At 34.2% G+C, this 19,939-nt stretch overlaps 2 protein-coding genes and 1 pseudogene across 2 annotated transcripts; 1 reads left to right on the top strand and 2 right to left on the bottom strand.

Annotated features, from left to right (window-relative positions):
* Positions 1 to 6,319: 6,319 nt before the first annotated feature.
* Positions 6,320 to 6,823, bottom strand: LOC143558993 (SKP1-like protein 1B pseudogene; annotated as a pseudogene).
* Positions 6,824 to 9,276: 2,453 nt separating this feature from the next.
* On the top strand, positions 9,277 to 10,608 carry LOC143558992 (uncharacterized). Its single transcript, XM_077047710.1, has one exon. The coding sequence runs from the start codon at positions 9,277 to 9,279 to the stop codon at positions 10,606 to 10,608; it is 1,332 nt and encodes a 443-aa protein (XP_076903825.1).
* Positions 10,609 to 18,198: 7,590 nt separating this feature from the next.
* On the bottom strand, positions 18,199 to 19,354 carry LOC143558990 (uncharacterized). The gene has a single exon (XM_077047709.1). It carries the CDS (start codon positions 19,352 to 19,354, stop codon positions 18,251 to 18,253), a length of 1,104 nt encoding a protein of 367 aa, XP_076903824.1. The 3' UTR covers positions 18,199 to 18,250.
* Between the last annotated feature and the right edge of the window lie 585 nt (positions 19,355 to 19,939).

The raw sequence follows: 19,939 nt of genomic DNA, 5'->3' as shown, positions 1-19,939 counted from the left end.
ATGTGACAAAGAAGTGTATGTGCAAAGACAGTGAGGATCATAACATAAGTTTCCTCAATGATTAAGGACATCACCCAAGAAAAATACATGGAGTGGATTTAGGAGAAAGTTTATCTGATCGGGTATCCCAAAGGAATCAAAAGCAAACACCTTTTAATGTGCGAAAAAGAGTATAATCAGGTCGAGATCAATATACGTAGAGACTCGTAGATAGAAAATGATCAACAATCAGTTAGTAATCCAAATGTGGCGTAAGCATCATACAAAAACTTTGGAGGTAGTTTTACATTAAAGAGTAAACCTCGAGTAATGTCACACAAATGTCGAAAAGTGTAAAATCATCTGAGAATGTGATAAAATAGCAGTAACCAGAACGAGAAGTGGTGGGAGATAGTCCCCAAATTTCACAGTGAATGAAAATTTTATAGATGAGAGGTACTACGAGATAGGATGGTGAAAGAGAAATAGACTTGGAAATATTGCACCCATGATAATGATTATGCAAGGGTCAGGTTTATGACAAGTTATAAGAATTGAAAATTGATGAAAACTTAAGTATGACCAGGTCGTGATTGCTAATGTAGCACCAGATAGCGAATAAAGTTGTTGTCATGGTAATATGTTATGAAGAGTTTGGCATGTTATAGTTTTAATAGGCATACTATAGTATGAGAATGTAACACAAAGAGGAGGATCAAACACTAATTGGATAATGAGTACCGGATTGCGTAGTTGATCTCAATATCACCCTCGTTAATCTCAATATCACCCTTTGCACCTCTATCTCTTTACATAATCATAATATAACCCTTTATACTGTTAGCTATAATGTGATTGTTGATTAAAAGTTCACATAGATTTGAGTACAAATTGACTAAACCAAATAACCCGTCAATCATTTACAAGTTGCATCATTTGACATTATTATATAAACTAGGAAGATTCCCGGCTCGTTGTCCCGGGTTGATGTTATTATCAGTCGTACTCGTACAACTTATTGAATCGTACAATGTGTCTGCGAGTCGAGGTGAATTCGATTGGTGCCGGTTACAAAACCAGGAATACCCCCCCCCCCCCAAGAAAACAAAAAAAAATTGTTAAAAGTAGAAGTATAACAAAGCACGCGTTGCAGTTACCAAGTGATGTCAGTTCAGTTGGTATATGATTATGACACCGAAAATAAAGTAACATATAAATTCTTTCACACCTAAATACAACAATTTAACATGTTTTAAATATAAAAAAATGCGGCGAACAAAAAAACGCACGCGCATTGCAGTTGCGAACTAATACGAATTCGTTGATTCTGAAATCGATGGACAAAAAAAGTTATAAAAAACTCACACGTTGTGTTTGCAAACTAACCCAAATTCTGTCGGAATCAACATTGTCGGCACTAAATCGTACACAGAAAACCATGTATTGTGGTGGTGAACCGACACGAATTCGGTTGGTATCAGGTTACGACACCGAAATTACAACAATAAGTTAATTCGTCCACACTCAAAATACAACGAATTAGCATATTTAAATAAAAAAGACTGTGGCGAAAATCGAAAATATACACGCGTCGCGGCCACGACTTAACGTGAATTCATCCAAAACCGAAGGACATAAAAAACTCGCGATGAAAAAAACCTTTGGTTGCGACTGCGAGCTGACACGAATTTGACTGAAATCATTTGACGACGTCAACAGTAAAAAAACCTGCGTTTTACGATGATGAACCGACGCGAATTTAAAACAAAAAAATAAAAGCAAATAAAAAAATCCGACTAACCACGTGAGGCCACGTGGACCAATCACGTGGTTGCATCGCCAAACCTCTTAATATTATATATAATAATGGGTTATACTTGTTGCACTCGATTACCATTTAAATGTGTTTGGATTAGTTATGGTTGATGTTTATAACACGATTAATAATATGAGTCGTGCTTGAGTTCACCCATTTTTACCAAAATGAGTTTTTTTTTTCCTGAAAGTCACATCTTTTCACTCCTAGTTCTATTGGTGAAGAATGATTTATAATCAAGTTTCTTATTTAGCTTATGTATATGGGGGGTTTGCATTTGGGGCAATTTTTGGCACATGACGACGTCACGTCACGTCACGTCAACAGGGGGTATTTTTATTTTAGGGTGTAGTGGTTTGTAGCCCAAAATCGCCTCATCACATCGTCACGTCATTTTTTTCTTTTTATAATTAAAATAAACAAATAAAACCTCATTAAATTAAATAAATAAAAATACATTAAAAATAAAAAACAAATATTAAATAAAAAATGCATACCAAAAACTAGAAATAAAAACACTAAAACTTAACTGATGTTATAGGCTGTATACATCGCATTTTTTTTGTGTTCGTTTTTCTTTCAATTCTTCTCGGCCGCTTTGGTTTACCCAATTGAGCGAAGGAAATGGATGCCTCCTTCCATTAGCCGCAATTCATATCCATCGGCTAGTCGTGCATTGGATTCGGTGGTAGCACGGATGGTAGCATGACGGTCCAGACTCTTGGTTTCAAAACAGTCGAACATATCTTGTAGTCACTCCACAGCTTCGCAGGTCCCCTCCTTGGCTCGTATTGACGACGAACCCTCCATATTTTCCCCTTGTTTTTACTTCGTCTCCCGGGGGATAAGGGCAACTCTTGTGCGTCGTCGTCGTCCCTTAAATTAACCTCGTCTTCATTGTTTTCATCAACGGGGTAGACGTTTCGAGCATCCGAGTCGGAGACGAGTGTGCTAGGATTTGTGATAGACAAGGTCTATGACCTTTTTGAATGTTGGGATGATTCGCCGACTCATCGAGCGACCGGACCGTTGGGTAATGTGAGCCATTTTGGGTGCTGCCAAAGATGGTCCCAAGAACCTTAAGTACTTAAATGACACATTCCATGAAGCTCGATATTCGAATAATGCTTTTCGTTAACTCATCTTGACCCAAGTAAAGGTTAAAATACAAAGGGCTTCAAAAACCTCTAAAAAAATTCAAAAAAACTAATAAAAAATTAATAACTCAAAATATAAATAAAAAACGCAAAAAAGTAATTAGTTGATTATAATTCATTATCAGTTGTTTGTTTCCTTCTGTTTCGATATAATTACTACCTTGTTTATTTATTAATAAAAATACTACTTCAAATAAAAAAAAATGTTTGCTTGGTATTGACAAAGGCGAAGGTTATAAACTTATAATCTAAGTAATTATATTATATTATATATTAAAGGTTATAAACTTATAATCTAAGTAATTATATTATATTATATATTAAAAACCAAATGTTGGTTGTAAGTATGAAATACTATAGCTAAAAGTAAAGTTTTGAAGGCTTATGTGGTCACGTCCCATGTTTAAGTTGCGTGCTTAGATTAAGGAAAGAAGTAGAGATAAAGATAGAGAACTATGAGATAGAGAGCATGTAATCGGAAGAAGAGAGCTAGAACGTGTGACACTCCATGTCGTGGGTTATGCATGTATATTTATGTTTGTGTATTTGCATGCTTATTAATGTATATGTATTTGTATTTGATTGCAGGTGTTGGTTCTAATATGACAGGTCTAGCTAGTGTGGACTAACGCTTGAACTTCTCCCATATACTTTTATATCGTTATTGTATTTGCATCTACAGCAACCATGACATTTTTTTTAGCTTTAAAACCCTCGTGAACTCCACATATTTTGAGTTAGTTCATGATATCTTTTCATAACATAAGAAGAAGATATTAAGTGATATTAAGTGTTTTAAGTTTTTGTAACAATTTAACCTTTTATTGTGCATCAAGAATGGATGCAAACTTACTTTAAATATGATGATTGACTTTTCATAGGTTTAAGTTAAGTCATGAGACATGTTTGTCATGACATGTGTGCTAAAAAAATATACAGTATGACAAGTTTGGCACGAGAAATGTTGCTAAAATGAAGTTCAATACAAAATATCGTCACGGTAGGTGTGCTAAAACCAAGCCTGAGAGAGCTGTGTTAAAACCGAGTCCAATATATTTTAATTATTGTTATTTTGTTATTTGAATTTGAATTCAGCATTTATGTTATTTTTCACAATTTATATTAAATTTGTAGATTTTGTATTATTTTTAGTAAATCAATATTAATGCCTATAATTGTATTAAATTTGTATATCTTGTATTAATTTTCATAATTGAAATTAATTTTATAAAAATATAGATATACACTAGTAAAACAAGGATGTTTAAACGGGGTGTTTTTTTTTCATTCTTACGAGCGGTTTCCCACCACTCCTAAAGGAGGGTTAAAATTTTGAACCAAAATTAATTAGCTACAATTCCAAACCTAAAACTTCATTTTTCCCCACACACTAACCATGAGCAATCTTTTATAAGAACACCACAAATTAGACAACACATGCATGCATGCATGCATACAGGGATGTTATATTCAAACACCATCCTTATGATGTCTTTATAACTCTATATGGCTCATATAGCCCCTATATGACTCGTTTAGTTGTTTTTTTTTATTTAAAGAAATACAAAATATAGGAAATAACAATCGATACAGTTATAAAATAGAAAAATATAATTTAAAAGTACATATTTTGTTCCATACTAATTAAATAAGCTACGAACAACAAGAGTGTTTCGGGGTACCGACGTTTAGAGAGATATGTATCGAAATAAAGTCGGTACCTCGAAACCCTCATGTTATTCATACGTTATTTTTGTATGTAACAAAACGTGTACTATTACATTATGTGTTTTTATCTTAATACCATGTCGGCTACTATTTCCTATATTTTGAATTTTTTAAGTAAAAAAGATAACAAAAATATGTCTATACAAGTCATATGGAGGCTATACGAGCCAGGAAGCTTATACGGCTAGCATCGGGGCTATACGAGACAATGAAACAGAACCTGACATTCACCAACACAAGCTGACATAATTCTGGACCTATACGACTCGTATAGCCTCTATATTAGTCGATAGGTTTATCTGGTGTCCAAATAACCAATCTCGTGTGCGTGTAACCCAAGCCTACATAAATCAAAGTATCAAACCATATGGTTTATACAGAAAACCAAAAGTTCTAACAATAACCAGGAAATCAAAAAGGGCTTTTAGCATGAATGCTAGCTTAAATGGAAATTTGAAAATCCACATTTTGTCAATAATTACCAGACAATTTTTCAAGTATCAAGTTGTATAGTTACCTTCATATAATGCAAATCAAGTTCTTTTGCCCCAACATGTGCATCCATTTAGCTCAAGAACTTTCCCATGGTAGATATAGATCAAATTGAAAAACCAGAAATGCATACACAAATACAAACATAAACCTGATGCAAATGCAGCAAATTATAAACTAGATTTACCCATTCTTAAAAGTACTGCGGCTCTTTCAAGCCTTTCATCAAACATATGTACATCTTCAGGTTTGTAGAACACAACAAAATTACAAAATTAAGAATCTGTTGAAACATACAATAAAAAAAAATAAAAATACAAAGCATCAGTTTGAATCTGGTGTCAAGCAAACTGTGAAACTGATAAACCAATGTTGCACAAACGCACAATCAATTGTAAAAAAATTGAACCAATGGATTCCAGTCCGAAAAACAGAACTATGGACAAGAGTAATTACAAATCAAAAGCAATGATTGGGAAATAAAAGTCACAAAGACAGGTGCTTATTTTCTTCGACCATCAACTGCTTGACATGATCGATGGACGCTTAACGGATGAGGAAAATCAATTTTTTAAGGTAGCGAAGGAGCCGGAAGGTAGTAGACCGCTCCTAAAGCTCGATTTTCTACTCTTTTTCTCAACATAAATTATTTTAACCTAAAATCCTACTAGCCTTGCACTTGTATAGATTTAAACAACCAAACACAATACCAAACGTCCATTAGGTCAGGGTAGCTTGGTTATCCACTAGGATGGACGAAACTTTATTGTGGCCCACGATGGCCCCAGCCCTCTTGTTTTTTTAACCGAAAACCCTCCTCGTTAATTAAGCCTTCCAGCGTTTTCGTCCAAACTTCGTCACAAATTACTAGTGATATTTTTAATCTTATAATTGAAAATAAATTAGTGCAGTCTCAAATAATCACATATTGACTCCCTATTTTGTCCCCTGATTTCCTAAACCAAGAAAGGAATTTGTAATACGACTATGATTGGATCCAGGGTAAACCGATAATATTAACCTTAATACAAATACCCAGATTTGAATAATCTCAACATTAGATAAACTCATAAACATAAGTACATAACTAATAACGATAATAATATGTATATAATAATAATAATAATAATAATAATAATAATAATAATAATAATCGGGTAACAGAGATTTTCAACTAATTAAACGCCCACGCATTCTCCTGACGGATTTCCTCTTCTTCCTCAGGAGTCAAATCATTCTTAATGTTGAAAAGCTTGCGAATCTCTGGAGTACTCTTCCCCTTGACCATATCAGCCACCGCTTGACACATACACTCAAGTAAGCTTCTGATGTTGAGAAAATTAGCAGCCATGATTATATCAAACAGGGTCTCTTGATCCACTTTCATAAACTCAGAATCAAAAGCCTTCAGAGCCTTCTCGTCGTCACACGACTCCACGTGGGTTGTGCAGTACTCGATAACCTTGGACAAGATCTTGCCGGTGACTTTAGGCAGTGGGATGCAGGACCCGGCACAGTCGTCTTCGATCATGTGTTTGATTGTTTGTGATAGCAAGGCGACTGATTCTTTGACCTCGAAGGTTTCTCCATCGGAGCTTCTTAGGATGATTGTGTTTTGTGATGACGAGGTTGAGGTTTGGTCGGACGACATTGTTGTTTGAGGTTGAGGTTTGGTTGGGAATGAGGGATGTTGAGAGGGGTGGGAGTGGTTTATAATTATATAGGATGGGGTCATGGGCTCATGAGCCATGAGATGGTAACCCTAAGTTTTATTTATTTATTTATTTTTCAATGTACTTCCTTATTGTTTTGATTTATTAAGCATGAATCCTTCTAGTTTGTAGATGCCCAATTTTTATATGACGTTTTTGCATAAATTGACATCTTTCATGGAAATACGGGGTAAAAATAGTCTTATAAAAATAGACATAACCAATAACGGATAGATATATGATTCCTTAAGACTGTGTTTATCACCAACCCAAGCATTGGGTTGTGCACTAGAAGACAAAAAAAATAATATTAAAAATTGTGAAGGCCTCACGGCCCGGTTGAGGACACAACTTGGGTCACAACCCACGTGCTATTTAAATATTCATTTTTTCTTTTTTTTCTTTTAAACAATTTCTTTTCTATATAATTTATTTTTCTTTAATAATTTATATTATTTAACTTAATTTAAAATTTTAAAAACGCAATTTTGTTTAGTTTAATTTTATGAGCATTTCGATATAAATTTTGTTAAAAACGGAGCACTTTTCAAAACATGTATTTTTTATTATATTTTTATATGTAAAATTATTCTTGTTACTTGTAAAAATTAAAGTTTTTTTTACAGAATTATGATATTATCAGATTGCCATTTGTCCACACTATATTGGTTTGTTAGATTTTTTTGATAAATATTGTCATCTAGAAATCTAACATTATCTTTTTACATGTATTATATATATTGGACACAAGAATGCATTCACATCCACTCTTAGTTTTCTATCTCCATTCTCTTTTAATTATTAATGGATCCATCGTTTTCAAATTATCATATGAGTCTTGGAGATGGAGATTGCCCGAATAATCAATACTATGAAAACACTTTTTATTATTCAAACCCGAGTCAAGTTTCTGCCACTGAAAATATTCAAACCTCACAAAATACTGAAGAAACCACACGAGGTTTATGGGATGTTGCTGAAGATGTCGCTTTAATGTCATCATGGTATATTGTTAGTGAAGATAAAATTTGTGGTAAAAACCAGAAATTCACAATAATATGGGCAAAGGTAAATAAGTTGTGTGACGAAGCTCAGACAGAAAGCCCAGAAAAGATTGGTAAGAGGAATATTCAACAAATGAAAGGTCGTTATAAACGACTTTGCCAAAGTGTTCACAAGTGGGTTGGTGCATGCGAGGAAGCACGTCGTCGCGCAAAAAGCGGAATGAGCCAGAAAGATATTGAGAGTGAAGCTCATAAAATTTACGAGCAAGATGTTAAAAGTAAGTTTACTGATATTGTTGTTTATAATGATGTTATGTGCAAAAACCAGAAGTGGGCGCCACCAACACATCATGACACAACATGTTATCGTCCTGAATGTGAAGAGGAGAATGAAGAAAGTGGTGGTAGTACAAAACGATCGAGGACTAGTGAAGAAGGGGACTATTCCAACACAGAAATGCCAAATACCGGTTGTTCAACAATTCAACGTCCAACGGGTAGAGATGCGGAAAAAAAAGGAAAAGGTAAGGCTTATGATGCAATTGCTGAAAGACTTGATGCATTGAATCTTATAAAAGAACATGAGAATGAGCTTTTCAAAAGAAAACTCGACATGGACCAAGAAAAGCTACGTCAAAAGGAAGAAAGTGACCTAAAGAAAATGCAACTCCTACATCTTAACACACGGTTATGAAAGGAGCATTTGTCACCTATTGAAGAAGACATCAGAGACCAACTAGCTTTGAAGTATTATGGAAAGGGAATTTAGTTTCAGGTTTCATGTATGTGTAAGATTATCTATTGTGTGTGTTTTATCTTTAGTTTATTTTTAATTGGCGTGTAAGATGTTTAATTATCAAGTTATGTATTTTATTTATGTAACATATTTGATTATCAAGTTATGTATTTTATGTATCTGTAAAATATTTAATTTTCAGCTTGTGTTTTTATGTATGTGTAAGATATTTAATTTTCAACTTATGTATTTTATGTATGTGTAAGTTAAAAATAATATGATATTATCTGCTCATTATAACATATATTTAATTTTTCATTTGTCAACTTTTCGTTAAATGGTTGGATTTCTATTTAGATAAGATAATTTAACATTATCCATGAAACTTAAATTTATCTTCTTGTTCCACTTGTCAATATTTCATTGGATGTTTGGATTTTATTTAGATAATATAATATAGCATTATCATGTCGATCTAACTTTATCTTAAATCTTCCATTTGTCAACTTTTAATTGGGTGCGTTTATTTTATTTAGATAAGAAATAGTAGCATTATCTGTATGAAAATTCATTATTTTTCTTGTATAAATATAGCATAACGTTGATATACTTTCTCATCCAACCAGAACTTTTCATTTCCATCTCTTTAAAAATGTCATATAGTGAAAGCTCAGAGAGTTCCGATTCATCAGACTCGAATGAGTTTGATTCATGGCGAGAACGAGTTAATCAATCAAATCGTCAACTTGAAGGCATCATGATTGAGTTACTCACATACATGCCAAATATGATCATAAAAGATCATCCTCGTACAAGAAGGAGGTATTGCAATCGGGAACGTGGGCAGGGAGAGGCACGCTTGATGCAAGACTACTTTGTTGATAACCCAACGTATGATCAAGCAATTTTTCGACGTAGATTTCGAATGCAAAAACCATTGTTCTTACGTATAGTGGCTGCTGTTACGGCCAATGATATTTATTTTCAACAAAGACGTGATGCCACAGGTAGACAAGGGCTTTCACCATTGCAGAAGTGTACTGGAGCTATGCGGGTGTTAGCGTATGGGACATCGGCAGATGCACATGATGAATATTTGAGAATGAGTGAAGCTGTAACAAGAGCCTCCCTTATAAAGTTCGTAGAAGGTGTTATTTCATGTTTCAGTCAAGAGTACCTTAGAAGGCCAAATGATGATGATTTAGCAAGACTACTTCATGTTGGGGCAGAGCATGGATTCCCAGGAATGGTAGGCAGCATTGATTGTATGCACTGGCAGTGGAAAAATTGTCCCACCGCTTGGGCTGGGCAATATGCAGGTAGAAGCGGTAAACCAACGATTATTTTAGAAGCTGTTGCATCATATGACTTATGGATATGGCATGCATTCTTTGGAACACCAGGTTCGTGCAATGACATTAATGTCCTTCAACGGTCTCCTATTTTTGATGATGTATTGTCTGGTCGAGCACCAAACGTGAGTTACGTCGTGAATGGCCGAGAATATAATAGAACATATTATCTCACTGATGGCATATATCCTTCATGGGCAGCCTTTGTCAAGTCCATAACTTCTCCACTACTTCGAAAACATAAGTTATTCGCTCAACATCAAGAGTCTGCTAGAAAAAATGTTGAACGTGCATTTGGAGTTCTACAGGCTCGGTTTGCATTTCTTCGACATCCATGTCTTGTGTGGAACAAGGATCTGATGGGAAAAATTATGATTGCAGTTGAGGATGAACGAGATACATACCTTCACTATTATGATCCATCTGAATTTCTTAATGATAGGCCTACAAATCAGCAACGAAGAAACTCTACTGAAGACGATGAACAACCTTTCCAATACTCTACCGAACGAATTGCAAACTTATCAAGTTATATGACCAACAGAGCACAACTTCACAATAGAGAGTCTCATAATGCTCTAAAAAACGATTTGATTGAGCATATGTGGCAAAAATTTCACCTTGATAAATAATTATGTTGTTTCCATATTATGTACTTGTAATTTTAAATTCAGTGTTATGCTTGTAACTTGAATTATCTTTTTAATTAAATATGTTTAATGAACGTAGTTTTTTTTAATACCTTTTATACTTAAAATAATACAATTTAAAAAATAAACATATTTTTAAATTTTAATAAATTTTATATAATAAATTAAATTCTAAATAAGATATATGTTTAAAATAATTGGGTTGTGTTGGGTTGTGAATGCAAGTGAAAAATTAGGTTAGGTTGGGTTGTGTATGTGTAAGAGAGAGAAATTAGTTTTTTATTAAAATGTTTGGTTGGGTTGGGTTGTTGATAAAAATAGTCTAAGGCTAGGGTTGTAAACGAACCAAACGTTCAGCGACCAATTAGTGAACCGATCGACAGGAAGTTCGTTTATGTTCGTTCGTTTAATAAATGAACGAGCATGAACAATAAATTTCGTTCGATTAGTTAAACAAGCGAGCACGAATATAGCCCACGTTCGTTCAGTTATGTTCGTGAACATTCGGTAATGTGTTCGCGAACATTCGTTCATGTTCATTTGTACATTTATTTATTTTATCTAAACATTTTGTGTACTTTAATTTGTTACATCTAACATAAAATAAGTAATCATATTCTTACATTGTTTTTGCATTGTTTGCATTTGCTTTCTCATCATTCACATTGATGAATACATTAATCTCAGTCTCTAGGCTCCGCCAATTTTACTTGTGTCCGTTTGTGTTTGTGAACTGTTCATGAAGACATTTATTTCCTTAATGAATGAACACGGACATAAAGTCTCGTTCAGTAACCGTTCATGAACACATTCTTTCCTTAACAAACGAACATGAAAAAGGTCTTGTTTGTGTTTGTTCGGTTCTTTACAGTCCTACTTAAAACACAACCAGGTAGCTCTAAAGCCTAAGTACATTGTCCCTTACAATTTTGAAATACACTTAGACAGTTGCAAAGATAGAAAATTTTTCTGTGGGTTCGCGATTTTTTTCTAGCGTCAAAGTTTTCGGAATCAAATGGGTCGGTCGGTCATTCGGTGAAATAAATAAAATGCAATATCACTATAGTAACAAATGTACATCGTCAGCTTTCAATAAAATACAATGTCATATTTAATAATATATATTGCATACTATAATTGTTCCATATGCATTTTCACATTTTAAAACATAGCATCTTCAATCACGACTTAAAAAAAAAACCTTTTTTTTCAATAGAACAAATGCAAACATCATATACAGTTGACTAGTTGTCACACATCTAATTACGCAAAATCAAAGAAAGAGTCGGTTGGCCGTTGTTATCGCCAGGCTGAAGTTGGCGGGTACGGTGATGGTTGAATCCTTGAGGCGAATTGGTGAAGGCGACGAGGCAATGGTCGTTTGGTCGATATATACATACTTTATCGGTCACTGAGGTGATGACTGTTTTTGTTATTTTGTTTAATTTTCACTTTGATCTTATGTTTAAGAATATTAATTGGGTTGGGTTTACTACAAATTCTATGAATAATTTGGTCTTTTTTGCATAATCTATATATGGGTTATTATTGACCCATTTTAATGTTTGGTTAGCAAGTTTTAACATTTTTTTTTATATTTTGTAAAAAAAAATATTCATAATACTAAAAAAGATCTAGCTAAAATTTTTAGAATTAATGGGTTTGAATATATATATTTTTAATGACAATGTGTTCTCTTACCGAAAAAGAATAAGTTCGCTTATTAATTCGATACTATAGGTTACATATAAAATCAAAAAAATACCGGGTTCGGGCGAACCCGGTGGCCACAATGTGGCTCGCACTTAGACTCGTTTGTAGTTGATATGCTGATACTTATGTAATTATGGAGCATAAGCATGATGCACATACAACTTTGAAATACGCTTTGGCACCTAATTTGGAGCTTATGGACACTACTCCATACAATCTTTAAATATGTTTAGGCACCTTTGTGGACTATTTCGCTTAGCAACAAATAAAGGCATTTTAAACAAACTAAAGGCCATTTTGTGTTTGATTAATTATATGTAATAGTAATTAAGGATTTTTATATGATTAATGGTTTCTAATCTTTATTAGTAACTTTGTCAATTTTTGTTCGTTTCATAATAATGTTATATGTTATTCTACAAAGTACAAAACTACAAACCATCACAATAAACTTTATTTGGGCCCAAAGTCATTGTGATTTCTAAACTTGCTTTATAAGAAAGAGATACGTGACAGGGCAATTTTGCAAGCCCGTTTCAACGACTTCAAGCCCCTTCAACGAGGTCATCTATGTTTGTATTTTCTAGAAATAATGTATGTCTAGAATAGACCAAAGTGTTGGGGTCGATAACCTAGATACGGACATGGTATCAACATAACGGTAGCCTAGATAGAAAGCAAACAACATTCAACTTTTTTTATTTGGTTCCGCTCCCATGTCTAAAGTACTAACGAAATGTTCAAAAAGCTTCGGAATCACATACTTGTTTATGCTCCTCATATCGTAAACTTGTTCAAGCTCTTTGCCCGCCCCAGCCTGACACGTCTGTTTTGTCATCTCTATAGCTGGGGGGGAGGGGGGTTAAAACAGTTCTCTGTTTTCTTTTAAATTATGACTTGTAAAACAATATCTTCTCGACGAGTTTTTTATTTTATGTAACACACACTTTTGTGACATTATAAGCCCTTTGATCCTTATAACTATTTTGTTTTGTGCAACTCACTTATAAGCGTGTTCCCATGTTACAATCAAACTTGTAAATGTGTATTGTCATGGAATTTTAAATAGGGTGAAACATATTTGATAAATATAAGTGTAAAAAGCATGTTGCATAAATCGACCTCTACCTATATTATTAAAGCAACACAATCCTTACACATGTCATTCAACTAGACCCTCCACATAGATTGTCAAGTGTACAAGTTTTCATTTTTACAATTCCACTTTATGAATGATAAAATGAAAAATATGTTGTTGGTGGGAATTGAACCCATTACCTTACTTTTAAAATGCATGTTTGTGGTTTACTAACTCAACTAAATGAATTGATGCAAACCTTCTATTTTTCTTAATTGTCAAAGATTTATAACCTTCTATATTTATTTTCTAATACAAATATAAATTATTCTTACTAATCTATGTATTTTAGAAAATTATTTATATCTTATGAATTCATAAGGTATATTAATATACATCTTATTCAGTTTAATTTTTTTGTTGTATTTTTTTAACCACCCATGTATCACACGGGCTATATTCTAGTTAACAAGTAAATCATAACGAGTAACCATTGTGTGTAAGACATATATATGGTAACGTGATTTTTTTCAGCTACACGCTTCATCGGTTCATCTTTTGATTTATCATATGTTATTGACATGTAATAAGATACAACTTTTTGACTTATTAAATAAAATATGTGTGTAAGAGTGACTTATTGTACAAAGGAAAGTTATCATACAAATGATACGAAGTTCGAATCTCAGGTTCATATTCGAGTTTTGAAACCATATAGCCAATCCATTATCCACTAATCCACTCTTGGGTTCCCAAATCCCGGTTAGGTTTAAACTTAACATATCGCACAATTGCAGTATGCCGATTCACGACCTTCACAAGACTCGGTCATCTCTCTTTGTTAGCTTCAAAATTTCAAATCCAACTTCAAAAATGCTTTGAATCGAATTGAATTCAATTCCAGCTTCAAAACTTTAAAAATTAGAATAATTAGGTTCGAATATTCAAAATTTAAATTTGTTGAACACCACTGTTACTCAGTACACAGCTAAGTTCATCTTGCTAGAAATGAAAAGGTTTTCATACTATGAGTAAAGCATGACAAAATCAAGAGTATTACAAAATAATTACAAGAAATATTTGCTATCAACGAACTAAGAAATTAAATATTACATACCCAAAATTAAATGTGACGATTTATCACTTGCATAAATTTATCACAACTCGTCCTTTGCTTATTACACGAAGGCAAGAAAATTTTATTAAAATTTTGAGATAATGTGTATCCCATCTATTCAAGGTGTATGTATAGATGGTATGCTTGATATTTATGAACCGTTCTAAAAAAAGTGAGGTTGAGATTATTGTCGTTTCTTATATAGCTTTACCAAATAAAAAATGTTAATTCATTTATCAGTAAGCTGTTCCGTGATAGTGCTCCTTCTTGACAGAAGTTGGACGTACCATCACATTGTGTCTTTAAAATCAACTTGGGTGTCCCTCAGTTTAATGCATAATCAATCATGTTACTGTTTAATATTTCATTTACGAGGGAATGTGTTTCTGGTGATGTAAATAGTATATTTTGAAGCTATTTATTTATATTAAAATATCTCATATAAGCTCTTGGCCTAGTCAACCTAGTAGTATACTAATCTTGGTCGAAACTTGATTATTATATAAGCTATGATGTAGGCGTTTTTAAAGTTTTGTACGAGTTGATCTTAAATAAGTTATAAACGATTTCGCTCATTCCCTCCTAATTACTATTGGTAAGCTTTGTGTTTTATTTTAGTGGTATGAAACTATGAATGATAGTAAAATTGGTTACAAATAATAAAATTACTTTTTCTCCATGAAAAAATGAAATAAAATTAAATCTAAAAAGAAAAGTGGAAACTTTTGGAGTTTTGGATACATAAATAAAAGAATTTGGGCCTAGAGGAAACTGGCGTAATATCTGGGCCCAGGGGCCCATCACAAATTAATTATCGCTCGAGTTGCATCACGATCCCACACAACTTTATAAATTGGTCGCAGAAACATCACTTCTATTCATCTATTTGCATGTATATTGATATTGATAATGATACTGATGCTATACATTTGGGTTTCTGGCCCCGGAGGCTATGAATTTTTTGAGCAGGATTCAACATGTCGTACGTGGGACTTTTTCGGCTCCGAAGTCCCAAAGCTTCGTTTTTTTAGTAGGGTTGGTTTTGCTATTCAAAAGGGGGTTGCAGCACAGCTTGTTGCCCGTTTGCCTACCAATTTATTGTAACCGTTTTGTGTGCAATGAGAAATATTTATATTTAAAAAAAATGAAATTTGTTTTGGTTAAAACAACTTTTTATTTATTTATAAAGACTATCAACTTAAAGAAACTGTTTCACAAATTGACAATATGTGTTAAAACGTATGATTTTACCCATTTTATTTCCAAAGTTGCTCCTAATTGTCAAAATTTCCGTAATGTCTCTCTCCATCCAAACATGTCTTTACGTTGTGTTTACTGTTTAGTAATCTTCGCAACGTGTTTGCACACCCAATCACAACACGCTAGCTGGAACCAAACACCCCATCCAAACGGACTGATTTACCGTGCTCGAAATTCATAAATATGGTTGACTACAAACAACTTAGTATCACTAGTTATTTAAGCATTTAAGCATAATAATATTGAATCAAGTGATCATTAATGCAATGATAATGGCCTTTATTTTAAACTAGATAAATTGACATTTTTTACAATGTTCAAAAATCCAAATACTGAGCTTACGTGTCACATCAAATCATAGCAACACGAATAAAAGCATGGGTCGTGTTCAAGTTGAACAATTCAAACCGTCAATAATCAAACATGATGGACACCAACAGTTAAATTATTCCGCCTGATTAGCCAAAGTAGACACGTGACGATAGACTCACGTATTTTCAACAATTTATAGTATTTATAAGTATGATACATGATCAAAATTCAAAAACAAATGCACAATGGAGACATTTATTATTAACACACATGATTGATATTCATTAATTCAAGAAATTTGAATTAATGTCAAGCTGATATTATGTCTTAACATATGAAGACGATATCTCTAAAATTTGTTATGGGTAATTATCACATTATTGTATAAATGTCAATCTCTTGATTTATGTCATGTATACTCTTTATATTATTTAACATATCATATGAATCAATCACTTTTCAAAGCATATTGAAATAACCTTTCTTACTCTAACTTATCATATGAATAAATCACTTCTCAAAGTATATTGGAATAACCTTTCTTAATATAGATTTTCATTTCGTTCGGGAAAAAGTAGATGACCACTCCATTCGAATTACACACATTGCAGGGGACGATCAGTTGGCGGACGTTCTCACAAAACCCACTCCACAATCAAGATTTAATCTTTTTATTTCTAAGATCGGACTCACTTCAAGACCGTCGATCTTGCGGGGGGCATATTAACGTATATGATTGATATTCATTAATTCAAGATATTTTAATTAATGTCAAGCTAATATTATACCTTAACATATGAAGATGATATCACATTATTGTATAGATGTCAATCCGTTGAATTATGCCATACATACCCTTTATATTATGTAACTTATCATATGAATAAATCATTTTTCAAAGCATATTGGAATAACTTTTCTTAATATTTATCTCATTACTAAAGATGTGATAACTATAAGGGTACGTAAGGCACATTCTAAAAAGTCAGTGGTTTCCTTTTCTTCAATAACAAGAAAAAGAAAAAGAAAAAGAAAAAATCACTTGCATATATCTTAAGGTTATACAAATCTGGAAACAAGCTTCTTTCGTTACAACATACCCTACAAGTCTTTAAAGTATGGTCCCAAAACTCAACATACAGTAAATATTCCAATCATCAAAAAAGAAGGTGATCAATGATGGGAATTTCAAATTTGCTTAAATAATATAAGTGCACTGTATATGTAGAGGAACATTCATGGTGCATGTGATTGTGGGATGCATGGTATGGCCCTTACATGTGATCATGGGTCTCACGGCTCCTTGTAGGTCAGAAATCCGAATATCACCCACCAAAAAAAATAATAAATAAATTTTCATGATTTGATTTCTAGGTTCTAAATTCTTAATAAGATTTGTCACGTTTTCGTGAGAATAAATTAAATATTAAACTTCAATCAATCAATATATTAATGATACACAACAAGAAATGCAAACATGAAATCATTAGAGAGGTTTTATTATAACCACCAGTGGCGAAGCTTGATCGAGAATGCCGGGGGAGAGAGGGGGGACTCAAATTAATGTATTTATAAAAATTCATAAATGTTGGGGGCAGGCTCAAATTTCCGGTCGAAAATTAGTAAATTTACACTACTTCACAAAAAAACCGAGAGAGGAGGGGGGGCCTCACTATATTTCGCCCATGAGGACCATGACTTAAAGGTTACTATCTGAATATTAAGTGTCTATCGACATAGCTTGTGAGTTCCGAAGACAAAACATGGCACGAATACATCTTGAGCTGCTCGTTAGTCATTAGCAAACGACTTACTAAAAGTTTAAATGGAGTCAAGCTTAAACGAGCTACAACTACTTATTATTCATCAAAAAATTAGCATATATATATATATATATGTACACACACAAAACGTTCTAAGAAGAGAACAAGGGAGAATACTTTCATTTCGAGGGATAGTTTGGCATAATTAAAAACGTGACGTACATAGTTAACATTTAATAATCACAACATTCTTTTTATAATTTAAAGTACAATCAAATAGATACGCATTAATAATTAAACAGTTTAATACCATTACTATATAACACACATTTCGTTAACTTTGCTCACAGAACTCCGTCAAATTATCACGTAAACTAATTATCAACACATCTTTAGAGGCTTCCCACACAAACAATCATTATTAACAAACGACGACGCTTCAAGATGCTCGAACCACGACCCGGCCGGAATCGGCCCACAAAGATGATTATGGCTCAAGTCCAGGTGCCCAATATACGAAGCCGACGTAATCGACTTGGGTATCGGTCCTCTCAGATTATTATGACTCAAATCCATCATCATAAAATAAGACCTCGGCCCAAACACATCCGGTATGTAGCCTTCAATAGCATTCCTACTTAAATTCAAAATACTAATACTTGAATTCATCAACGTCGCCGGTAACTTACCGGTAATATTATTCCCGTCTAAATTTAACGTCGCAAGAACCGCCATTTTACAGATTGATTCCGGGATCGGACCGGAGATCTGGTTCAGTGAGAGGTCTAAGTCCGAGAGCCGGTAAATGTAAGAGATTGTGTACGGAATCCGGCCGTAGATCCGGTTGCCGCTTAATAAAGCACGACTGAGCATCCGAAGCTTACCGAAGTCTTGCGGTATTGTTCCCGAAATCAAATTGTTACGTAGATCTAAATGCATTAAGGACGATAGATTCGAGATTGATCTGGGCATTCTACCGGTGATCCGGTTGTCGGCGACGTTGAGAACCGACAGCCGGTTAAGTTTTCCGATATCGAACGGAATCTCGCCGGAGATTCGGTTTCCGATGAGGTCTAAAATACGAAGGAATGGTAAAGATGAAATACATTTTGGTATAATACCGGAAATGCCCTTCCAGTCGGCAATAATTACACTGGACAGTCTTCTGAGTTTACAAATGGCGGGAGAAATGGACCCGTTCATGTACCCGGTCCGATGGGCCTTTTGGAAGATCGGGTCTTCGGACTCTCCGCGGAGGTTTATGTCCGCGACCCGTTTGGTAGTCGGGTCGCAACTGATACCGTACCATTTGTGGCAACAGTCGGGACCCGTCCATGACTTGAAGATGCCTAGGTAAGGCTCGTGTAAGGCGGCTTTGAATACGAGTAACGCTGCCCGGTCGGATGGCGGGCAGGCGGTTGCACCGAAAACGAATACGAAAACGACTATAACTAACAATGTGGTACTGGTACGGGTACTAGCCATATCTTTTTTTTTTCTGGTTTAACGAAAGACGACCTGCATGTGGAAACTGAGGGTGTATGGTTCGGGTATGGGATGAGGGTTGAGGGGGTTTAAGTAGTAATAATATTGGGGTGAAATGACGGGTTTGACCCTCACGTGTGATGTGTGAGGTACGGTGAACAGGTCAACATGGTAGGGAAGAATCGAAGATGGGATGGGTACGAATAATAATGAAGAGAAGAGAAGTAGAGAAGGATATCGAACCGCGTGGCATGTGCTAACTCGGGTCCTATTGATTGAATTCACGGCTTACATGTGAATTTAATGAAATTAAGAGGCATAAAATGGAATGTATTTATTGATGAAGAGCTACTAGCTACGGATCAATCAGGGTCAGTAGCGAATTTTGGACTAAGTCATAAGGGTGACCGGGCTCAATACGTAAAAAAAATTTGGACAAAATCATAAAAATTTACCCAACGAATCGCAAAAACGCTGATGATCGAGGACACCCCTGACTGGGGCTGACCGGCTACCAAGCCACGATCAAGGCCGGAGCATTTAGCCTTAGACCTATGAGTACTTAGCTTCGTAACACACGTTAAA

Source organism: Bidens hawaiensis, unplaced genomic scaffold (assembly GCF_021521415.1).
Source record: "Bidens hawaiensis isolate Kalapana, Puna unplaced genomic scaffold, B.hawaiensis_p1.1 tig00019680_1, whole genome shotgun sequence".
Classification (NCBI taxonomy): Eukaryota; Viridiplantae; Streptophyta; class Magnoliopsida; order Asterales; family Asteraceae; genus Bidens; species Bidens hawaiensis.
Note: the sequence above shows the minus strand (reverse complement) of the source record. Positions and strands in the feature narration are given on the sequence as shown.

What these genes read in the sequence shown, in the direction of transcription:
- LOC143558992 (XM_077047710.1), top strand. Translation starts at nt 9,277, where the DNA reads ATGTCATATAGTGAAAGCTCAGAGAGTTCCGATTCATCAGACTCGAAT.
- LOC143558990 (XM_077047709.1), bottom strand. Translation starts at nt 19,354, where the DNA reads ATGGCTAGTACCCGTACCAGTACCACATTGTTAGTTATAGTCGTTTTC.